At 40.0% G+C, this 17,360-nt stretch overlaps 2 protein-coding genes across 2 annotated transcripts in view; one reads left to right on the top strand and one right to left on the bottom strand.

The window, feature by feature from the left end:
* The window catches only part of tmem145 (transmembrane protein 145), a 50,481-nt gene extending 38,185 nt beyond the window's left edge, over nt 1-12,296 (top strand). Inside the window, exons 11-15 of the mRNA XM_037786019.1 lie at nt 954-1,047; nt 4,941-5,113; nt 5,758-5,878; nt 6,988-7,176; nt 9,884-12,296. Of these exons, the coding sequence (XP_037641947.1) occupies nt 954-1,047; nt 4,941-5,113; nt 5,758-5,878; nt 6,988-7,176; nt 9,884-10,123 (817 nt within the window). The 3' untranslated portion in view covers nt 10,124-12,296. The remainder of the gene's footprint in view (nt 1-953; nt 1,048-4,940; nt 5,114-5,757; nt 5,879-6,987; nt 7,177-9,883) is intronic.
* Nucleotides 12,297-13,572: 1,276 nt separating this feature from the next.
* On the bottom strand, nt 13,573-16,414 carry mrpl17 (mitochondrial ribosomal protein L17). The gene is made up of 3 exons (XM_037786081.1): nt 16,014-16,414; nt 14,182-14,250; nt 13,573-14,064 (listed from the first exon to the last, which is right to left on the bottom strand). The coding sequence occupies exons 1-3, from the start codon at nt 16,185-16,187 to the stop codon at nt 13,810-13,812; spliced, it is 498 nt and encodes a 165-aa protein (XP_037642009.1). The 5' UTR covers nt 16,188-16,414; the 3' UTR covers nt 13,573-13,809.
* Nucleotides 16,415-17,360: the final 946 nt, after the last annotated feature.

Here is a 17,360-nt window from a genome sequence, read left to right as displayed (position 1 = left end):
TCGCGCACCCCCCTGTGATCTTTGGCACCCCCCTAAGAGGGACCCAGACCCCAGGTGGGGAACCACTGCAGTAGATGATTTAGTGCTCTCATGTTTTACAGTTCCCATTTGAACGTCCAGTTATCAAACACGCCAGCTGTTCTGTTAGCTTTCTGCCAAGCTATCCCCAGATGTTGGTTTCTGAGTCAGCTATATGCGAGAAACAGCTAAATGAAATGGCAGCTCACACGGTTTTGATTCATGGTGAGTCATCATCTACACCGCTGCTCACAGTTTGAAGATTTGGCCCTGCTTCGGGCTCGGTTGAATCTCTGTGGATATTTTCCAGACTGAACTCTTGTAGTGAAAACTGAGCTTGCAAGATTTAAGCTGGCTTTTTTTGACTTTTGGATTACATCCTCCTCTGGGCTCAGAAGATCCTGTGATCTCTTAGACTTATTAAACCCTCTTAAAACCCAGGTGAATAAACTTAAAACTGCACCACCATCCAGCTAAAACTATGGCTGTTTATCTGCAGTAACTGAGAAGTTGACAGTTTGGAAATTACTGCGCAACAACTCTGATTTTTCTCTGGTGTGTATTGTTGAATTAGTCAGAGCAAAAGGATGTTTGAAAAAGCTTGTTGACTGCAAAAGGAAGAAGCATTAATTCCTGCTTTTGTGAGTGCGGACAGCATTTTTCACAGCCTGTCGTGAAAAGGTCTACAGCCATTTTATATTTATAAAATTCAGAGCTGAGCACACCAGTCCTCCTTTATGCTGCGCTGTTGAATAGCTGCTTTTTAGATTAAGCTGTCTTTGTGTGTAAACAACCAAATCTGTGATTTTGTGTGTGTGTGTGTGTTTCCATGCATTACTCCCTCCGTCTGTGTATCTCTGTGTGTGTATTTATTTCTTATTTTCCGCTAACCCTCTTTATGTGTGTGTGTGTGTGTGTGTGTAAATGTGTGTCAGGGCGAGGATCAGTCATAGTGGGTCGGTTAAGTTGAGCATCTACATGACCGTCTACACAATCACCTACGTCATCCTCTTCATCTACGAGGCAGAGGTACAACACAACACAACACACACAAACACACACACACTGCACTGTTGTCAACACTGGGGCAGTGGGCAACTTCTGGGTCTGAAATGTGAAGCCAATGCTGAAGTGCCTTAAAAACGTGCATTCTTTCTAATAGCCAGCAGGGGGCGACTCCTCTGGTTGCAAAAAGAAGTCTGATTGTATAGAAGTCTATGAGAAAATGAGCCTACTTCTCACTTGATTTATTACCTCAGTAAACATTGTAAACATGAGTTTATGGTCTCATCGCTAGTTTCAAGTCTTCTTTAATACAGATTGAAGTTCATTTAGTAAATTATGGTCCCATTTAGAGTAAAATAGACCATAAAGCAGGGGATGCTTTAGGGCATGGCTTCCTTGTGATTGACAGGTCGCTACCACGGCGTTGTCCGGTCTGGGTGTTGTCCGCGTCTTAGAAACATTAACCCTTTCACAGTGTGTTCATGAAAGTTAATTGTTATATTTTGGTCGCCTAAAAATGTCTTATTAAGCGTTCGGTTGTGCTTAGCTCCACCCTCTCGTGTCACTTCTGGTTGCAAAAAAACAAGATGACAACGGCCAACATTCCGAACTCAAGGCTTCAAAGCGGTAGTCCACAAACCAATGGGTGAAGTCACGGTGACTACATCCACCTCTTATATACAGTCTATGGACTGGGGCTAGGTTATTTTAGTTATTCATTTATCTATGAATTTTTCATATAGAAGTCAAGGTTGCCCAAAATTTCTAAGATTTTGGCCACCCTGGACTTGAGGAAGGTGAGCTAATAACAAGCTACATTGTGCTTAATAGACTAATTCCATTGGTTCCAAAAGGGCAAAACCGTTGGCCCTACTTTAGTAGGGGTCAAGCGGTGAGCGGGGGTATGTGAGCCATGCTAACTTTTGCCTTGTTGGGGAAATAATCAGCAGTGAAAATACTCTTTAGTGGCAGCCTTAATTTTCACACTAACAAAAACATCTGCACAGTAGCAGGCTGTTCTAACACACCGTTCGTAGCTATACCAATGAAAAGTAATGCACTGTAATTCGTGTATATCCCACAAAATCAACTTGTGTGTAATCCATGTAATCTTGAACCAGGAAATATAAAGAGCGCTGCGTAGGGAGGAGGTCTGGGTGGATGGGCGGGTTAAAAATACCCTGACTTTCGCCCAGGAGACTGCTGTTCGTACCCCGTGTGAAACCAGAAGTCAGCGTTAATGTATTTGTCATATAACTTGCGTACTTAAGGAGGTTATTTTAAGCCAAACTACAATCTTTTCCTAAACCAGCTAAGTACTTTTGTTGCCTAAACCTAAGCAAGTTGTTTCCTGTGAAGTCAGAGGTTTATTTTGAAACTACTGTATGCATGTAACGAACGGAAATTGACACGTGTTGCTGAACATTCGTAGGAAAACGAATGAAAAAGGAGGAATAAGAACGGTTGTGTGAGAATACGTTGACAGCAGTTACTGAGAGCAAAGTCTACTGTTTGGTTCTTTTATGTTTTAAACTAGTAAAATATGTGAACACTTCTGATACATCAATCCAGATGTGACTTGAAAGTACCATCTGAATTACGCCCAGGATGACTGGAGATGATTTCTGACTTGACTCAGTATCTTCTGCGCTCGTCTTATTGCTCTCTTTGGCTTTTTTAATAATCTCATAAATATTCATGGGAGAGTCGAGCCCACAGATCAACGCGGGCTGTAATGGCTTTTTCTGTCAGGTCACTTAATTACATTGATACATTGGTAATTATGAATAGGCAACAAGTTGATTGTTTAATTTTTTTTAATTTTTTTTTTTACAAATTATGTATCCTAATAGAAACAACGAGGCAACTCCCAACTATAGCACTCACTACTACACCTGAGATAATAAATCATAGTCTGTTTCTTTAAGGTCTCCTGATTGGAAAGTTAGACTTACTCATCAACATACTCAGATATTTCCACTCTCATTAATTTGTACTGCGTCTCTGTAGCAGCTATGATGTTATAGCATGTAAGCACATGAGTTTATGAATTAATTAGGCACTCGGGAGTGTTACAGCTACATATATCTGTGCATACTGCAGAGGCTCCAGCACAGTTGAATGCAATGATGGTACATACAGGGACCGTGGATTACAGTCTTTGAATACAGCCCAATAATGACCCAGCGGGGATAGTGCAGTGGAAGTATCCATGCTATATTTAACACTGGAAGCCTATAGCCATTTCTCACACTGCAATATGTGGATCTGAAGCAGTGTAATTTATCTGCCGCCTGCCCTCTTACATGGTCCCTTCTATTAAAGAGCTCAAAACTCAGGGGAGCTCCTGCTAAAAATACGCCAAACTGGGTTACAATTGGAACTGAAATAAAGAGTTGAGGAGTGTTCTTGGTACTGGGCCTGCCGTCTGGGAATCTGCCAGGCTCGGTTGGCTGGTTGGATCCCAAGAAGCTCCACACCAAGCCGTTAGAACTATGCATTATGTAGCAAGAGGTAACACTGTATGGCCGACGCTATCCAGTCACTGGACTGTGAAATGCAATCTAGAGTCTGTAGATGCAAGCACAGGTGCAACACAAACACACACACACACCCACAAACCTGTGCACACACATACCGATGACCCAGTTGTGGAGTGTCAATGTCAAAGACTGACACAGAACACAACAAGCTGAGCTTTGGCTCGGTCACCGCCATGATTCAGCTGAAACACCAGCAATCCATCTTTGTAATTAGGGCACAACGTGTAGTCGAGCCAAAAGATGCTTCTTCTCTACTTTGTGTAAAGGTTTAAGCTTGTTTAAAGGGGACATATCGTGCTCATTTCCAGGTTCATACTTGTATTTTGTGTTTCTACTAGAACATGTTTACATGCTTTGATGTTCAAAATACACATTATTTTTGCACATACTGTCTGTTTTTTGTTTTTTTACACATTTTATGAAGATTTTTACTTTTTAAAATACAAAAAACAAACGCAAACAAATAGACATGACAGAATTGAACGAAACAAACAATCTGCCAGCTCACAGAAAAAGTGCACATGTGCATGTCAATCCATACAACAAATGAAATATCCACAAGTGGATTGAAGATCAGAAATAGTCCAGAAAAGAGTCCATGGAACTAAGACCAAGTGAGGTCGAGAAAGGCCCAAGACGACGGCCAGAAAACTGAAATCCTGGCAGATCAAAGCACAACACAATACAATATAATACAATACAGTACAGTACAGTATAGTACCTTTCGATTTGCTTTGACCATACCAAACATGAGGGCTTGTTGTAATGCTGGGGGAAGAGTCAAAGAGTAATCGGAGCAACCCAATATCACAGAGAGACTGTCAGCGTTTAGCTGTCTGCTGTGTATGTTACTGTACAAATGAAAAATGTCATCCCAGAAACTTTTGAGCTTGGGACAAGATCAGAAAAGATGACCTAGGGTCCCGTCACCCAATTTACACTTGTCACAAATAGCAGAGACAGAGGGGAAAGATTCTGTTCAGCTTGGTCTTGGAAAAGTGCAGCCAGTGGACAACCTTAAACTGAATGAGTTGAAGCCTAGCATTGGTAGGACATGCTCTCATACTGTCTGTCTGAATATACCTGTATTCACCCTCTGTCTGAAACACTTAGAATATATCGCCCACAAAGTTGTGGGCGATATATTCTAATGAGCCTGCATGTGACAGGAAGGGCAGCCAAATCTGAATGGCTTGTTGAATCACATGTTTTCTGATCTAGACAGCCCACAAAAAACTAACTAGGTCGTCTTATTTCAAAGTTTGTGGGTTGGTAGGCACTCCAGATACCCAGATGTATGTGCATAAGCATTGAAAATGTGAGTATTTCATGATATGTCCCCTTTTGGCATAACCTCTCATGTTCCCGTGCCAGTTCTTTGACCCAGGCGAGGTGCTGTACGCCTACGACAGCCCAGCTGGCTACGGACTGATGGGCCTGCAGCTGCTGGCCTATGTGTGGTTCTGCTATGCCGTGCTGGTCTCTCTGAAACACTACCCTGAGAAACAGCCCTTCTACATCCCCTTCTTCACCACGTACACACTATGGTGAGACCTGCACAGCTCCCCCCCCTTCCATCCCTACTCTGCCCTCGCTGTGGATAATAGCACCTGAGCGAGATTGCAGGAGTAGAAAAATACATATTTCTCTGTTTGAGGTCTCTCTAATTTGAATAATTTATGCCGCTCTGTAAAAAAGTGCACGAGATAGCTGATGCTTTAGCGGTCCGGGAATGAAAAAAGTTGTTTATTTTACACTACATTGTGTGCCCAGCCTCCGTGCAATACTAGCAGATAAGATAATTGTGATGATGTCTGATGAGGTCTCTTCTATTAGAATAATTGATTCACCCATATATGTGTGCTAGATAGTTTAAAGCTTTGTACTGGGAAGTGTTTTTCCTTTTTAAACAACCCTGAGAAAAACTCTTCGACATACACTTCTCAGTCACTGGGCGTAATAGCATGAGCTTCAAATGAAGTGTAGATTACAGAGACTAATATTATCTCTGCATTTCTGCCGCTATCTCCCGCCTCATTATCTCTGTCCCCCCTCTCCTCTCCATCTTTATCTTTCTGTGTGCTTTACATCTGTCTCTACTCTCTCTCTCTATCACCATCAAACTCTGCTCTCATCTTTTCTTTTAATGTGTTTTTTCGTTATCCTAAATCTACTCACTTGTCTTCCTCAGGTTTTTCGCAGTGCCAGTTATGGCTCTGATCGCCAACTTTGGGATTCCTCGTTGGGCGCGGGAGAAGATCGTCAACGGCATTCAGCTCGGCATCCATCTCTACGCTCACTTCGTCTTCCTCGTTCGTACCACACACACACACACACACACACACACACACACAGACATACCACGCTTTTGCGGACCCTTGCACTTCTACATAGTTCACATTATTCAAGAGTCATTATTGCTGCTGTCAGTCATACATAATTCACTATCCTTGACTCATAACTGCCACATGCTGATTGTCTCCTCCACACATCATTATCTACCTCTTCCTCACCTTCGACACATTGTTCTGTACTGATGGGCCGTACCGCTCACGCAAATTTCCTTTCAAGTTCCTGCTCACTGCATGCTTCGCAGTTCTCACTTCTCACTTGGACCTTATATGCTCTGGCAATGTGTTAGCTACTAAACATAGTTTATATCATGGACTGTATATATAGATCGAGGATGCATCTCCACTTCCTCCCACTGTACAAAAGTGATGCCAAAATATCCGGGATACGGGACCTGCAATCTTGAGATTTTGACGTCATTTGGAGCCGTCCGGCCCACACACCCACCTGAGCCAATCACAAGCTGAGCGAGGCGGCAGCTCGGCACCTAGCTGCTACGATAGCACCACGGTAGCTGTTTGGCTATAAAGACACAACAACTAACCATAATAGATCTATAACTACATTTATTATCAAATTGACACATGTTCTATTACACATACTCATGACGGTTATGGCAAGTTAAAGTTACATCTCCTCTCTCGTACAATTACCGAGCCTCCGGCTGCGCGACTACTTCACTCAGAGCAGCTGTCAATCATGACGTCTCACCCCCTTTTTATAGCATAAAATAACTAATTAAAACCAAACTTAGCAGAAAAATGAACACTTGAACATCCATCAGCGTGACAAGAACTAACTCAAATGACAGAAACCATCTTTGGGGAAATTTATTTGACGTGTACTTTGACATTTTAGTTTGGCCCATGTCCCATCCGCTAACATGGAGGGGGCGGGATTTATAACATATACTGCAGCCAGCCACCAGGGGGCGATAGAGACGTTTTGGCTTCACTTTTGGGGAGCTTTCATGTCGTCCATCTTTATACACAGTTTATGGTTTATACATTGATTATATATGTATAAATCAGCAGAAATCATCATATCTTTTCATCATTTTGTCCTTTAGGTTATCACACGACCCTCAGCAGCCAATAAGAACTTCCCATATCATGTTCGGACATCCCAGATTGGGATCCTGCTGTCCAGTCCAAAAGCAGGCGAGGGGGCGGAGAGTTTCCCCCATCATGCCTACGGAAATGGCTCCTTCCTGGGAGACTCTCAACCTAACTTCACTGAACTCTTCTCCATCCAATCAGTGAGTCAATCTTTACATGTTTTATGGATGCATGCTTAGTAGAAGAGGAGCAAGTGAAGTAAAGGATGGCGCAGAAACAGGTTAAAGGTAAATACAAGCGTCAGAGTGAGAATTGTATGTGTGACTATATCCAGTTTGATCGTCTCCCAAACATTTTGCAGTGCTTGCTATATGTAATTAGAGTCATCTAAGTTTTGAAATACAGACATTAGTGTATCAAACCTAGCCTGAAATTAGCTGCTGTCTCATCTAACAAAGATGCCTCAAATTAGACAGCATCAGTGTAACAATACAGTTTGTACGAGGACATGTTTTTGAGGATTCTTTTTTGGCGGAAACTGCCGTCTCTTCCTGAGGTGACTGACAGTAAGCACAGCGTAACATAGCACACGCACTGATATGAAAACACTTGGGCACAAGGAATTAATGATTAAATGGAAACTTTGACAAGATCAAATTAAGGCGTTGTGTTTGCCGTGATGAATTGTCTTGCTCGGGGAAATTTCAAATCTGTTGTTTTTTTCATACTGCACAGAAATGAGTGACAGAAGAAAAGCTCTGAATCTCCAGCTTCACTGAAACAATGTTCAGACACTAGTAGGAATAATACAACACGAAGGAGAGACCCAAAGTTGACACAATGCATGACAAGTGACACAAAATCATGACAAGGAAAGACGAGACAAGACAAGGAAAGGAAAGTGTTCATTGAATCAAACGCATCAATAGTTAAAGATAATTTAATTAATAAAGTTACATGGCATTATTAAATAGCCCAAAATATAATAAACGTGCAGTAGAAAAAACAAGCAACTCTTTAATTTACATTTGAAAGTGTCTTTGAATGAAGGAAGTTCGTTCTGATGTTCTGATGTAAGCCATTAAGTCTTTTACAAGCTAGTACTACCACTTAGAAACTAATTGTCTGACTTTCCTGGGGCCGGTGTTAAAGGGCTTAATGTGCTTACATCTCCTGGTTCTTGTTAGAAACCGAACACCAGAATTGCTGCATTTACTGCAGACATCTAATTGGAAGACGCTGGGTAGACCATGCAAGAGTGGCTGCTAAAAATATAAGTACAATAAAACAGAGCGATTTGCAACTAGGCCTTTGTGGCCGTGGTATCAATAGGGTAATAATAATCTCTCCACTTTGTTGTCAAGTAGTCACTCAGTCTTGTCTTTATTTGAGTGAAGGAAGTGTAGTTGCAGGTGATTACTTGCATTGACACAACCCAATTGATTCTTTAGGTTTTGTAGTTTCATATGATACCAGTATCTTTACTCAAGCTTTAAAACTGAGCCAGTTACAACCTAAAAATCTCATACATTAAAGTTCTCATACACTGTAATGCATAACAGTGGAACACTGTTCGTTGCTTTGAAAAGCTGTGTGATTTTTATGCCTGTGTGCCGGCGACAGTCGTAGCTGGAGTCATTATGTTTTCTGTCCGTCCGGCCCGTTCTCGTGAATGTGATATCTCAGGAACACCTGGAGGAAATTTCTTCAAATTTGGCACAAAGGTCAAGGTCACTGTGACCTCATAAAACAGTTTTTTGGCCATAACTCAAGAGCTGATATATTTGCATATAAGAATTCAGATGCTCCACAATTTCACACAAATGTGTAATCTAACTATAAAGCGAGGAATCTCTGTCTGTCTTCTCGTATATCCTTTGCATATCTCGAGAATCGCTCATCTGGTCTACTTTACACTTGGCAGGTGTATTGCTGGGGACCCCATAGAGTGCCTTGTCGAATTTGGTGCAATTTGGACTCACGACACGTTGAATTTTAATTAACTTTGAATAAACAAGTGAATGGCACTGTGTTCAGCAGCGGGTTTCAGGGCTCTGCAGACTGAGATGAGCATGTCGTCCTGGAGTCAACGAGCACCGAGTGGTTCTCAACACTGCTGCAAGCAGCACTGCCTTGGGGCCAAGCAATCAGCCCGTTCCGAACGGGCACGCCACCAACAGGCACTGCACTAGTAGGATAAAATTATGAAGTGGTGACATTTTGGACAGACATGGATATAAACTTGGCTGTTGGTGGAGGCATACAACCACAACACGGTAAATCTGGTTGTAGAGTTGCAATGTAATACTAGTTTTATATTCCTATGACAAAAAAAATTGGTCAATTAGTTGATCAACAGAAAATGGACCAATTAACAGTATTGGTTAATCTTTAAAGTAATTGTCCTTATCATATATTATACTAAATGGAACATGTTTGTTTTGGACTGTTGGTCAGACAAAATGAGACATTTGATAATGTGACCCTGATCTCTGAGAAATCTTTCACTGATTTCTGATGTTTTGTAGACCAAAAAGTTAATACATTAATAATGAAAATGATCATTACTTGCCATAGATTTTGCATACATTTTTCATATTGCGATGTGTATATTGATATAAAACATAACGATTTCAGCCACATCCCCCAGGCCCACATAAAATCTCTACCACACAGTAAACACTAATTTAGAGTAGGGTCAGTTTCTGGAGGTCAGGAAACCCGGCACATGTGTGATTTACTCTGACCTATATAAACCACCATAGCATCGCTGAGCTGTAGAGGAAGCTGTCAAAATGTGATGTATAGTCCGGTGTAGCTGTCTGCAAGGACCTCATTACACCGTAACCTACATCCAGAGGACAAGACCAGGTCAAAGGTGTAAAACAATCACCTTCTCCCTTCCAGGACCCGGTGAAGACGGTGGAGGAGACAGTGGCCCGTAAAGGACCCGAGGTGCCGAGGAACAGCGAGCAGAAGATCATTACCACTGCTGCTGACCTGACGGCGATATTGCCCCCACCCCCGCCTCCGATACCCCCGCGCCCGTCCGCACGCTCGCCCCCGCTGCCGCCCCGGCTCCCTTCCTTCACAGAGTATTTCAGCATGCAGAGCGGAGGAGGAGGAGGGTTTGGAACGAAGGCGTGAGACAGGACGGAACAGAGATGGGTGGAAGGCATGGAGGGAATGGACAGAATGACAATACAACGTAAAGAAAAGAGGCACAGTGGAAATGAAGATGTTCAAAGACGCCGCAAAAAAATAAAAAGTTTGGATGGATGAAGAAGAGACGAGAAAAGTGAATCCCTTTTTTCACCTGTGAATCTAAACAACCTGAATGAAGGAGTGAGGGGGGAAATAGCTGTGAGATAGGAGGAGTGCTGAGCTTGTTAAAGAATAAAGAAGCAATAAATATTTGATGTTGACCAGTAAAAGGCACACAGGGAGAAAGATGACAAAGTGGATGTAGCCAGAGCAATAGGATGATAGCTGTGCACGGTGCGGAAATGAACAAAATTCTTGAAATACTTCTATTCAAAAATTCATGAAGCATTGATGGTGTGTCTGAAGGAGTTTGTAAATAGCTAAAACTGGAGAGAGCTACCACTCTATATAGTTTTATTTCCACATCATTAAATTCCAGTTGGTGCTGTGACCATCAGAAAAAAATCTCATGCCATTTACATTTATTCAAGTCATGTAAAAAAAAAAAAAGACTTTTTTATGTTTGACACATTTTGATAAAGCATAGATATTATATGGAGTTTGTTGGGTTCATTTATATTCTTATATGCCTTCATTGCAGCTGGTTATTCTGGATTGATATGCTGATGTGTAAATGTAAAATGTCACGTTTACTGTGGGCACTTCTAGGTACTCGTAAAACACGCATGTTTGTATCGTATTTCCTGTCCAAAAAAAGCTGATATATGTAACTCCACGTGACCATACAATATTCGCTTATTGTGTGTATTGAAATCTATACTTTTGTAAATACATACAATAGGCTTTAGTATATTTTTGACTGGATAAATTCTGTAAATTGTTATTCCAATCCAAAACTTGCGCTGTCTGGAACATGAAACCTGTGTTGGTTTAACTGGAGTGCAGAATATGCCTGCTCAAAAATGTCATTTAATGTGTATGTAGACGTTGGTGAATGTATTGATGCAATACAGCACAAGGACAGGGGTGATTTTCAAGTTACTGGAGTACCACAGTACACCGAATTTTCTTTGGCTTTCAACTACAACACATCCATGATTTAAGAGCAGCCTTTTTTAAACATACGAGTAACTTCATCCTCACCCCTGTCTAGAACCTGAAACATGAATATTTGTTGGCTTTATGTTCAAATAATACTAGTTTTTATATCCCCTAACATTCAGCTATGACGATAACAAAAAAAAAAGCCTTGTAGATCAACTGTGAAAACGGCAACACAACTGTACATTTTGTCTGTCCTGCATGGAGCACTTTAATGTTCCTGGTCTTAGTCTGTTTATTCGTGATGATGTCACCTTATAAGACTGCTTTGAAACCTGTATTCACACATCTTACGAGTAGTATTTCAGACGCATACACCTGTAAATACAGTCTGAAAAACGTCATCGACTGTCCGGACATTTTTAGGGGAACGTGTCATGCTCAGTCAACGTGATTTAACATTGAATTGCTGGAGTTGATAAGTCGTGTAAGCGTGTCACTGAAGCTGAGTTTTCCTGCAATTCAGAAACTAAAAAAAAAGGACCTGTGAAAGGACACCAGTTTTATCTTGGCTGCGTTCATTGATTTCTGATTTGTAAAATAATGGTGGAACTCAGCTTATAGTCAATCAATGACAATCTCACTGTAATGGAGTACTGTAGGATGTTAGGACTGTGGTGTGTAACCTGTAAGAGTGTAGTCAGAGGTGTAATGATACTTGAACTAGAGTACTAGTCGTTATTTCTGATTGTGTCCGGTTTATATTTGGCACGTTTGCCATTTTGTCTGCTGTTGCCTATTATGGTTGCCATGACTCGACTGAACAGGACACCGGGGTGTTTCGACTAACGGACAGGCTGACTGAAATGTATCACTGCTTCGACCTTGTGTATATTACTGACATCCAATTACAGGACTGAGACACTTGACGAAAAGAGATTATGTATGCATGACAGAAAACAGCACAGCTTTTAGGCTACTCAGAGCGATCTGGTTAAGAGCACATCACTAAAGCACTGTTCAAATGCATTTTAATGGTGTCAAATGACAATTCTAAATATGCTGTACATATACACTTTTTGCCAAAAATAATAAAAAATATGGTTTTATTAGAGGGCTCGTGTGGGTGTGTGTGTTATTTGGCTTAATAGGCAAAAGCGTCTGTGTTCCAGTTAGGACAAGGGCATGTGTCCAAAGGAGTCAATCTAATATCCGTAAATCATATTTAGAATCTGTTCTCATTACAAGACTCCATTAAAGTAAAACACCACAGGGACAGACTCCAGGCTGGTCGCAATCTGATCTAGGCTAGCCTAATTATTTCACAGCCCCTGCCAGTATCCCACCCTGTGACTGCTGAAGTGCAGAGTCGCAACAAACTGCGCCTGTCTGTGCTTGTTTTCCAGTAATGGTTTACATTTGTAAATGGCTTTTCAGGCTAATCGCCACCAAACGTCTTACATTATTCTGTAACAATTTGTGATGTTCAGTTCAGAATTCAGAAGTCCAATACAGTAGTCAAACAAATTGCAAATTTTGTCTTTGACTTGTGCTTCTGTTTTTAAAAAGCATTATATGGTCAGGTGTGTTTTATTGTTTGTCCACCAGGATGACACAATTAAAAATTCCGACAATATAGTACAGCATAATAGACCTTTTTCCACAGCCGACATTGACTTGTCATAAAGGGTTTCTGCGTAGTTCACCGAATTAAATTAACTTTTTTCTGAACGAAGCAGGTGGGCTCTAATGAAAGATGCTATCCAGTTGTGTTATTGGAAATGTAGGATCCAGTGTTTTTGAAGTTTGACCCATACTAAGGACTAAAAGTCAGGATCTCTCTTATCTGCTGCTTTGATTTTTTTTTGACCACTTTTTAAAAATAAATAAAAAATCTGTATCACAAGTCCCCATAATTAAAGATGCTATTGATAACATTCAGCCACTATATGTTGCATTTAATTCACAACAAGTCTTTGCAAGGCACCATCAAACTCAGCCATTTATCCGTTTTTTCCACACTAACTGACGACCCGGAGATACCACGTGATACCAACATTGACAAGCTTTGTTAGAAGTGGGAATCAAATGTCAGATATCTTCCACAGAAATAAACAAAACATTCATTTTGGACCCGCCAATTTTAAATGATTAATTCAAAGTCATAATTTTTTTCAGGAAAAGCCATACTTTTATTCAGCACCTTTCTAAAGGCTCTGTGGATGTATTCATTTTTAAATATTTGTCTACATACATTTTTTTTATCCATAACACCTTTAAAAGAAGCGCATGTGAATGACCCCTTTAATGTGTACCAGAAAAGCATGTTTTCCTCTCACACTGCTGTTGTGTTGGCCAAATCTTGTTCAGAGAAATAAGATGAAAATCTCTTACTTCTGTTAAGAAATAACATTTATTATTACATAATCAGTCATAAACATTTTGCAGAAATATTCTTGTCTTCAGGTGACACTGGAGCTCTTGAACTGTTTTTCGGTGAATAAATGAATCAGTGTCTATGAGCCACAACTTGCAGCATCTGCTAGTGACTCTTCAGAGGCATTTCAGCACCCAACCGTCATCCTCCAGCGACCGCTATCACTGATCCAACGCCAGGGTGGTTCTAATTAAGCTTTTGCAGACAACTGTTGTGCCATCTCCTCTCTGTAGCCTTTGAGCAGCTGATTGATAAGTGTCAGTTCGTTCTCTTTCTTCACAGGATAGAGAGGCGGGAAAGGGTTGCCTTTGTACTCCAGGACGGCCATCTTAGCTTTGTCCAGGTTTTGTCTGTTTGGGATGCGTGCCATCCGCGTGTAGCTGTTCGACTGAGTCTCGAACCGTGGAGCAAGGACCTTGAAGAGCTTTGGGACCAGATCCTTTTCCTGAAGAGAAGAAGAAGCACACTCAGACTAAAAAACGACTTCACGATAACAGGTTTTACATTCAGAGTGACACAGCTTGTATCTTCACAAAAGTTGAGAAGAGCTGCCGACACGTACCGTCAGCCAGAAACTGGCCATTTTCATCGCCTTCTCATCGGTGTCTCCCTTTTTGGCGTAGTCAACCAGCTGGGAGAAACGAAGCAAGAAAATACATTCAGTCAGAGTGTGTGGAAGAAAGAGGAATTTAAATCAGAATATATTGCATTTTAGACCGTCCTCATATAAAAATATAATATTATTAACATAAAGTTAGACATTGTGGGATGAACATTTTTTGGACAGAGCAAAATCAAGCTGTCAGGTGGCGCAGTAATTGTCACTCTAGATCCAGGGACCCTAAAGCATCCTGGAGGAGGTCTTAGGGCAGGGAATGAAATTAGCACCTGCCACCTGATCAAATAACAGGGTTAATGTTGGCTGTGGCAGGTGAACATTTCAGGTCACCTGCCACCATGGCAGACAGGTTTTCCTTATATTAAGAAATATTATTTTTAAAAAGCAATTTTAAAGCCTAAATTAAATATATGGTAACACTTCATTTTACAGGTCCACAAATGTTATGGTAATTAGGTGATAATTAGCAAGTTACCTATTTGAAATTTCTTTGGAATTACTGCCAAATTAACCAAATATTTACCTATACATTTATTGAAAATTACTTTACTATCAACATTATTTGATAATTATATTCCGCTATTTCTCAATAGCTGGTAATTTATTTAATACTTTAACGATTATATACTATTTTAGCATATAATTACTAAATCATGTTTATAATAAAAATAATTTTCAATAAATTCTGAGGTAAATATTGGGATAATTTGGCAGTAATTCAAAAGAAATTTCAAATAGGTAACTTGCTAATTATCACCTAATTACCATGAAATTTGTGGACCTGTAAAATGATACCAAATATAGTCATGGATTAAGGTTACATGATATATTCCATAATTCTACAGTCTGGCACCTCTGACTCAGTGTTCTACTTAGATTTCAGAAGTGGCAGACTAAAAAAATGAGTGGCTGATAGAAATGTTCAGTGACCTGCCACAGTGGCAGGTGAGGAAAAAGGTTAATTTCAGACCATGTCTCAGGGGTTCTGCATGAATACTTCAACCATCCTCTCATTATAATCACTAGCAGTTGGCACAGTGCAAACATTTTCAATAATGACTAAACTGATCACACTTATTATATACAGAAAGGTAGTTGTGTGCAGACACCTTGTTCAATATTTAGTCCAGGTTAGTTAAGGAAGTGGAGATTATCACAGCTCTGGACTAAAGCTTTATTTATTTATTTGCACAAATATAAAACTGCACAAAATCCAGTCAATGAAAAAAAAACAAGAAATGTGTCAGGAGAGGTCAAGAAGTCACAGGTTTATACAAACGACCTCCCCACCAACCCCAGGAGAAAAAAAAACAATAACAAAAAAGGAAGAAAGATCTAAACTAACAACTTTAAAAATACAACAAAAGTTAAACAACAAGAAGAAGTACACAAGAAATGCTGCAGTTTGTGGATGATTCTCTGTCTTGAACAGATTGATATTAAAATCTCCTGAGAGATAACAAAAAAAACACTCCCACAACTTTACTGGACTTTAAAAAAAGCACCGTTTTGCTGTTATTTCTATTCTATTATTGACTTTTCTTCTTCCACTCCAATATTTTAAGGACAAAAAAACCTTCACCAAATGCCTGGTGGGTATCGATATAGATATTGATCCTTCACACTGACAACATTTCAGGACGAAATATGTATTTTATGTAACTTTTATACTGTTTTCATTTGGCTTAATATAAGTGGTCAAACGTGAGCTTAATTAACAGAAATTAGTTCATCAATTAGTAATTAATTATCAGCTATCACCGGGTCGTGGTTACCTTCTCCGCGTAGAAGCGGACCTCATCAGCTCGGGCCGCGGTGGTCTCGATCCTCTCGTGTCGGACCAGACCTGTCAACATGTTCCGCAGCATGTTGATCCGGGACTGCGGACCCAGACCCATCTTCCGGGCCACCCGGCCGTGAGAGATCAACATGAGCAGCGAGAGACGCATCTTGTCCGGTTAGATTCACCCGCTGAGTCCGAGACAGAACAAACTGTATACTAGCTTCAACCCGTGCTCTTCTGTATCTGATACAAAGCAGTTATCTCAATGTAATAACAACAAACCCGGAGGTCAGCGGAGCCGATGCGAAGTGTGCATCGTTTGACATTGGTGGTGCGTCGTCAAATATGTCCGACCTGGTCACGGAACTGGAGAGCGACAGTTCCGCTTAGCTCCCTGCATCCAAACGATGAAAACCAAGACCCTGTTGGGTTTTTTTTAAGTTTTCTTTCTTTCTTTCTTTTTTTATTTATTCATTTGTTTATTTTTTTATTTTTTTATTTATTTAATTTATTTTTCACTCCATTTTTTTAATCCATATTTTATTTTATTTTATTTTGTTATGAGGAAAAGGAAGAAAAAGAAAAAAAGGGAAAATATATGCATATATATATATATATATATATATATAAATATAAAAAGGAAAAAAAAAAACAAGAGCCACAGTAAAAATATCAAAAATATTCTTTAAAATAAGTGATAGAGGACATTTGGGGGTCTGTATATATTTGTAACGTTGTTTGTTTTGATTGTCAGTATATACAAAGGTTTATCATTTTTTTTAATTCTTTATTGCTTTTATGCATACACAAATAAAACACAAATATAACAACGAAACTTGCAACAGTGCAGCGAAGGGTTCAGTGTACAATTGATGATGCAGTATACAGGGTTATTTTCTGATTAAAACATTTTCCAATAACTTACAGTATTGACCTGGTTCACAGAACTTGAGAGCGACAGTTCCGCTTAGCTCCCTGCATCCAGACGATGAAAACCAAGAAGAGTCACAGTAAAAATATCAAGATATTATTTAAAATAAGTGGCAGAGGACATTTTGGGGGCGGTCTGTATATATTTGTAACGTTGTTTGTTTTAATTGTCAGTATATACTGGTTTACAATTTGTTTTTGTCACTTTAGTCTTTATTGCTTTTATGCATACACAAATAAAACACAAACAAGATAAGATAAGATAAGATATTTCTTCATTAGTCCCGCAGTGGGTAAATTTGCAGTGTAGAGCAGCAAAGGGGATAGTGCAAAAAAACAAGATGCATCAGCTAACACAGTAAAAAAATATAAACCATTTAAATAGAAGGAAGTATAAAAATAGAAGCAG

Source organism: Sebastes umbrosus, chromosome 11 (genome assembly GCF_015220745.1).
Source record: "Sebastes umbrosus isolate fSebUmb1 chromosome 11, fSebUmb1.pri, whole genome shotgun sequence".
Lineage (NCBI taxonomy): Eukaryota > Metazoa > Chordata > Actinopteri > Perciformes > Sebastidae > Sebastes > Sebastes umbrosus.
The sequence above is the reverse complement of the archived record's forward strand: the minus strand, read 5'-3'. Positions and strand labels throughout refer to the sequence as shown.